General features: G+C 40.5%; 2 protein-coding genes across 2 annotated transcripts; both read right to left on the bottom strand.

The window, feature by feature from the left end:
* Positions 1-258: 258 nt before the first annotated feature.
* On the bottom strand, positions 259-876 carry LOC115666650 (disease resistance protein Roq1-like). The gene has a single exon (XM_030588342.2). It carries the CDS (start codon positions 874-876, stop codon positions 259-261), a length of 618 nt encoding a protein of 205 aa, XP_030444202.2.
* Positions 867-2,025, bottom strand: LOC130140043 (toll/interleukin-1 receptor-like protein). Its single transcript, XM_056318347.1, has 2 exons — positions 1,399-2,025; positions 867-1,203 (listed from the first exon to the last, which is right to left on the bottom strand). Exons 1-2 carry the CDS (start codon positions 1,962-1,964, stop codon positions 1,005-1,007), a joined length of 765 nt encoding a protein of 254 aa, XP_056174322.1. The 5' UTR covers positions 1,965-2,025; the 3' UTR covers positions 867-1,004.
* Positions 2,026-6,807: the final 4,782 nt, after the last annotated feature.

The following is a 6,807-nucleotide window of genomic DNA, read 5'->3' as shown; positions in this document are numbered from 1 at the left end:
TGTAGAGGAGTTAAGCTTACCAACCACCCGATCCTTGTTGTTGTGCGTGGTTCGTAGATAGTGGCCTCGTAGAAAGCTTGCAAATGTATGTGTTGTAATCGATGTTATGTTTATAAAAGTGTCTTGTTAATGTGTATTCTTTGTCTCTCTACTATCCCGTTGTTTATATGTTGTTTGGAGAGTTCGAGGTTGCTTCCGCATGCGTTGCTCGTTAGTGTTTTGATTGGGTCGTCGATAAGTCCTGGGATGTCGCGTACATTACGACCACAAAGGGATGATTGCGCGCTTGTTCGAGTTCGGGGCGTGACAACAAGCATCCCACATGGAGGACACAGAATCTGAGATATATCCAATGAAGAAACAAGCAATATCCAAAAAAATCTGCTTTTCCTCATAGTTTAATGCGTCATAACTTATCCTCAGCTTCTCTTGCACTTTCGTATGTGGTACTTCCTTCAACTTCATTAACGCATCTTGCCAAAATGCTGGGTTTCGCCCACATAGAAACGAACCTATAACCTCGAGAGCTAAGGGAAGCCCTCCGGTAGTGGATACAACGGCATGAGAGAGAGACTCAAATTCACACGGAGGAGAGTCCCTCATAAAGGCATGTCTACTAAACAAGATTAGGGACTTATCCTCAGCAATTTCCTTGAGTTCGTACTTGCATTTCACCCCAGCTTCATCAAGGACGGACCTTATTCTTGTTGTAATGATTATCCTACTTCCCATCTCAAACCAGTCATGTTTCCCAACCAAAGCTTTGAGCTGATCATTAAGATCCACGTCATCTAGAAGAATTAAGACTTTCTTACGTTTAAATCTGGATTCCATAATCTTAATTCCTTCATCCGTATTAGACACTAGGTCGTTCATTTTCAGTATATCATAAATTAATTGATTCTGCAAACATGAAATGCCCTTGCGCCGCGAGGATTCTTGAATATCTGCAACGAAACTACGATGCTGAAACTTGTCGAAGAGCTTACTGTAGACGACCTTGGCTAAAGTTGTCTTGCCGATGCCCCCATTCCATGAATACCGACAATTTGGGTAGCACTAGGGTTATCATCCAGCAATCTCAAAATATCCTGCACAGCATTATCGATTCCGACAAGTTGTTCGGTAACAACCAGCTGAAAGGCCTTCTTTAACTCGCCCAATACTTTTCTGACGACCATTTTCACCAATTCTCCTTCGTAACTGTTTATAAAGCATTCGAGCCAAAATGCATTAGAAGAACAATCGCATCTTGTTATATCTCATTATCACAACACTCCAGCATATAAGAGCGAAAAAGGCAAGCGCAAATTGAAGAACACGCGAATTCATGGCCTCCTCTACAAGCAAGACCCTGTTGAAAGAAAGTAAACAAGGTTTTGATAGAAAATGAAATACCCGTCAGTAGTTTTCTCCGACTCCCATCCCTTTAGGGAAGCCACTTCTTTGAGTGCTTGTTTCCATTTCGCAACATCTTCTTCCAAATACTTCTCACTTAAATGAGAGAACGTCTCTCCAAAGCTCCCTATTTGGTGTCGCACATGGGCCGGTTCAACCCGGTAAAATACGGGCAACACAACGTGCCCGACGCTCTTCATGCAGTCTGCCATGTGGGCGAGCTCTCGAAGGCACCATTTGCTCGAAGCGTAGTTCCGAGAGAGAATCGGGATCGAGATCTTACTGTTCTTAATGGCCTGGAGAAGATTGGTGCCGATCTCCTCACCTTCGCGAAGCTCATCGTTGTCTCTGAACACGCGGATTCCAGCATCGACGAGACCGTTGTAGAGGTGATCTGCTAAGGTTCTGCGAGTATCCTCGCCGCTGAAACTCAGAAACACATCGTAGTTGTCACTGCCCGCTGAAGTGGCGGAGGAACTAGACGCACCGGTATCATGAGCTTTTCGACGATTGCTGTCCTCGTTGCTTCGGACAAAATTGTGTTCGAACGCTAGATGGCGTTTCATTTTTTGCTCCTTCGATGATTCTTGATCTGCTCTCTCAGTGAATATCAAAGAACAAAATTGCCTCTATGATGACCGTGGAGAGCTTGAGTTTTTGGTACCTTGTGCTTCAAGACGCACGCGGATCGGGAGTGAAGATGCTAAAAGACAAATTAATAGAAAATGACTGGAATTTCAGTCGTCGCGTGAAGTGGGCGTCCTTGCGAACCGCCCTTCGCGCCATCATCGCCTTTGCCTTCCGCTTCGCCAGCGACGGAGGAGAAGGAAGAGGAGGTGGGAGGAGGCTGCGGGTCGCGCTAAGGAGGAGGAAGCTGGAGAGAGCAGGAGGCGTGGAAAGAGAGAGGAAGAGGCTATTAGGGTTTTGACAAATGACAGTGGGCTGGGCTTCCAACAATGGGCTGTTTTTTTTTATCTTGTACTTTTCTTTTTTTTCTAATTTGATTGTCTAATTTTAGTTTCTTAACTAATATATTTATTTATATATAATTATTTTTTGAAAATTTATGTTTACTAAGCTTGCGTGTGTATAATGTTTTTAGGGTAAATTCATTCTAGGCTCTTTTTTTTTATCATTTATTTACTTATTTGAATCAAATTTAAAACTAATAATTTATTTTGTATATATAAAATATATATTTAATATACAACGTGTTCCAACATGTCAGAATTCTTTATTTTTTTAGGAATGACGTGTCGTGTGTCGTGTCGTGTCGCGTATCGCGTGTCGATGCAACATAATCTATTCGGCTTGCCCAACAAAATGACCGTGGAGAGCTGAGTTTTTGGTACTCTAAGTCTATGCTTCAAGAAGCACATGGATCGAGAGCGAAAAAGCTAAGACAAATTAATAGAAAATGATTGGATTTTCAGTCGTCGCGTGAAGTGGGCACCTCGCGAACCGCCCATGACCTTTCTTTTGGGTAAATTATATTTAGCTGTTGATGGCGCCCACCGTTTTGCACCGATCAGTATTATTTTTCACTTATAACTGTCGGTTCCAAACCCTAAATATCCGGTACTGGTGCGTCTCCTTCGCTGTACTTGTTATACATGGTGGAGCTTACATTTCTAGACTACACGATCATGCCATAAATGAATGATTCGTGTTAAGTGATGATACTCGATATTAGTGATGGCATAAATATTGGAGCCCTAATACTTATGGCCATTGTTCAATTTGTCTGCGCTTTTTCATGATATATAATGCACGGTGTTCACTTTGTCGCATCTATGCGAAGTGAGGACTTTCTGCGACCATGTAGAGCCGAGTTTTTTTCGCAATTTATACTGCAAAGCTGGGGAAAGTACACTGATTTTTCTGAATGAGTTTGGGCGCAATTTGAAAAAGTTAAAGCAAGTTGAAATATAACTTTCCATTAAAAAGGAAAAAGTAGATCTGCTCCGCTCGTTCTTTGGGGGGCCAGCAAAAGCGGGCCGCTCTGATTGACTCTTAGGTTGCGTTTGGTTGTTCGGATTTTTAAACAGGATAGGACTGGATAGGATAGGATAAAAAATCTTGGGATTTCTTCATATCCTATCCACTGTTTGGTGGACTACGGATTTAAAGTCGGATATGATAATTTTTTTTTTGCTATTCACAGGTCCGGAGGAATCGGTAAAGGAAAAAAAGCCGAGAAATTTTTTTGGTGAAAGCGCACAAGGTGTGGGGATGAAGATGACGGCAAGTGGAGCGTAGGGTTTCTGGAAAAATAGGCATTAAAAATCCTATCCAGGTCTATCCCACCCCCCCTCGGATTTTTTTATCTGGGTTATATCCGGTTTATATCCTACCTTATCTTATCCTGGACCATCACTAAACACAGGATAGGATAAAACATATCTTATCCTGACTTTTATCCTGTCGATCAAACGTAGCCTTAGTGTCTGTAGATCCCCAAAGAATGAGCGGCATCTTGCTTTTTCCCCGGTGGACGATGACTTTTGGAATTAGTGCTACGAACGCAAACACTTTTAATTTTGTATTTTTGGGGCTAAGTCAGAAGACTAAGATCGGCAGGGTAAGCAATGCGCGAATCCAAGGGAAGATCTGAGAGCGGGCCGAGGTGGAGATCCTCTGTGCCTAAAGATATTCTCTTCCCTTTGCTTTTCGTGTCCGAAACAGAAGCAATTATTACCGTGCTATGCACGAGAATAGACTTGTGAAAGCGAGGAAAGAGAAAGAAAGAAAAGAGCGTAATACATCACATTATTCTAGTCTACAGGCCCGTGCTATGCACGAGAATAGACTTGTGAAATTGATTACAAGAAATAATTGTTCTAGAAGTGTACTAAATCGTGAGGGTAGGAGATTTTCGTTATGTTTAAAGTGATTATACGCCCCTTCAACTATAAGGAAAAAATTTTAGTTCGATTAAAGTGGAAAATTCAAAGCCAATTTTTTTCAATAGAATGTTAGGATAGATGTCACTCATAAATGAGGTTAGAGTCTCTAGTTATGTATTCATTCATTTGAATTTGTCCATTTAGCCATGTCATGTCCAGATTGACGATTCTCTCAAGATGTGTCAAGTGTTCTTTTTCCTTGTATTTTAGTTGAAAAGAAGAAAGGTACTCTACCTCATGAGAGATCCATTTTTTAGCAAATACACAAGGTACTTATAGCTACCAGAAATTATATTCCGTTGTGAAATTTGCATTTCTGGGATGAATCTCCTGAAGGAAAACCACGTACCTTTCTCTGATATTTCGGGGAAAGGCTCGACAAAGCAGAGAAACTGTTGGAACCTGTTCCCCTTTTTGGGGATCTTACAGGTGTTCTTATGTTCCCATTTTGCTTCTATTTTTTACGTTGGCTAAGATAAGGCTACTTATCATGAGCAATTGTGCTCATTCTTTGATGTTTACTCATGCAGCTAAAGTCATAGAGCTGATTGTCGAAGCCCAAACACGGTATCCGCGCATGTCGGGCTCATAAGAGTCAAGCCTTAGAAAGCTGTGCTACACTTTTGAGTAGCCACACCCACCAGGAATAGAATAAAGGACTGTATCCACTATCCTCATGAGTTGCTAGAAGTTGAGGGACGAGATGTCTCGGTGACAAAAATCGACATGTTGATGTTTCTGAAAAATAGCACAATAACTGGTGAAGTTCTGCTGCAGACCCACAAATGTACACTGGTTTCTTGGTTTTGTTGGAAATAGATATTGCTTCTAGCTTGGATTGCATCTGGAAGGAAGTTCTCATTGCGCAGACTTCACTTCAGAGTCGGGGTTCAATCATGTTCACTTTTCTTGAGGGCTGAGGAAGAAAATCTCGTCCCCTTTACTTTATGCTGTCTAGTAATTCTTCTTCCCTTCTGTTTCTTTCCTTGTTTCTTTGTTTAGATCCCTGCATACAGAAGAATATTGCAGTCAGTTTGATAATGGTCGAGTGACATTGTTTCTTCGGTTCAAATGAAGGAATCCTTTAGATGTGAGAAAGTGGATTTTTGTTTTATTATTGATCAGAGATCTCTTCATGAAAAAATATGAACTTGAGTTTGAAAAAGGGGAAGGAGAAAGAGTCCTTGACCCGCAGCAAATAGAGAAGTTATCATCACATGCTTTGAGCTGCAACAAGGAGGTTTTGAATTTTGAGAGCAGTCAACGGTTATGCATCTGCAATAAGGGGATTTTGGCCATTGACAATGGTGGGTCTCGTACTTTTATTTTGGTGGAGCAATCCTGCGTCTCTTTCCTTTACCTTTTCTTGCATGTAAATCGAATGCTAAGAATTTTCCATCTCAGTGAGTCAACACAACACTTCACATGCATGTTAAAGACTTGATGTCACCTAGGGGTGAGTAATTCCAGATTCCGTACAGATTTCACCTGAAATCTATCTATGGGAATAGGTTCCTCATTTTTTGAAACTTGGAACCTACCTTATATACCTTGAAACTTGAAGTCTACCTTGTCACAGGTTCTAGGATCTACCCAGTTACACATGTATTATTAATTGAACAATTGTAGTGAATCATCACTTTTAATGACCACAACTTGCTGCTATGATCTACTAACCATAACTTATATTAGATACACGAAAAATATGAAATATTAACAAGTCATAAAATGAAAACCCAGACTAGTAGTTCTAGATTATACAATCATCATCTAAAGCCATAGTACACCTCAGGATCACGCAAAGACATAGACCAAGAAAAAACACAAAAAACTTGTTGAGGGTTTCAGGTTCCAGGTTCTACCTACTTAGAACCTAGAACCTACATGTCGCAGCAGATTCCCCAATTTTTGGAACCTGAAACTTACCCTGTATATCTTGAAACTTGGAACCTATAAGTTCACATCGGTCAGGTTCTCAAGTTCTAGGTTCTACCATGAAACCATGCTTACCCCTAATGCACTACCATTATGGTGATAGGGTTTTATGGTCTCTCAAGAGATCGATTTTCCGTCTTAAAATTGTAGTATCTCAATGCATTTTTTTTGTACTTTCTATATAAAATATCGTACCTCTCAAATATTTTTAAGGTTTAAAATGAGCAATTGGGATTTGTTCTTTTGCAATCCGATGGTTAGAGATCCTCTAGGATTTGTACCTGTGCCCAAGGGTGACAATTCACTTTCTAATCTTTTTACACATACTAGATACATAGACTAAACTGAATCTAAACTACTGACAATGATAAGATTTATGTAAGTTTCGTGTAGTTCCCACAAGATCTAACGGTTTGGACTCGGAATTAGCGATAAGAAAAACGAGTAGGGAATGAATGAAGTGTCACTTGGCCATTGGTCAAAGTAATAGGTAATGGGGAAAAATTACGATAATAACACGAATAGACTATGAATTTTGGCTCAATGTGCAAAGTCATCCATGACTTTT

Source organism: Syzygium oleosum, unplaced genomic scaffold (genome assembly GCF_021117445.2).
Source record: "Syzygium oleosum isolate NSW1041296 unplaced genomic scaffold, Sole_v2.1 Sole_v2.15, whole genome shotgun sequence".
Classification (NCBI taxonomy): Eukaryota; Viridiplantae; Streptophyta; class Magnoliopsida; order Myrtales; family Myrtaceae; genus Syzygium; species Syzygium oleosum.
Note: the sequence above shows the minus strand (reverse complement) of the source record. Positions and strands in the feature narration are given on the sequence as shown.

Excerpts from the sequence above, each read along its gene's own strand:
- LOC115666650 (XM_030588342.2), bottom strand. The coding sequence starts at position 876 with ATGAACGACCTAGTGTCTAATACGGATGAAGGAATTAAGATTATGGAA.
- LOC130140043 (XM_056318347.1), bottom strand. The coding sequence starts at position 1,964 with ATGAAACGCCATCTAGCGTTCGAACACAATTTTGTCCGAAGCAACGAG. Across the intron at positions 1,204-1,398 it reads TCGGAGAAAACTACTGACGG|TTACGAAGGAGAATTGGTGA; the intron begins GTATTTCATTTT and ends CTTTATAAACAG.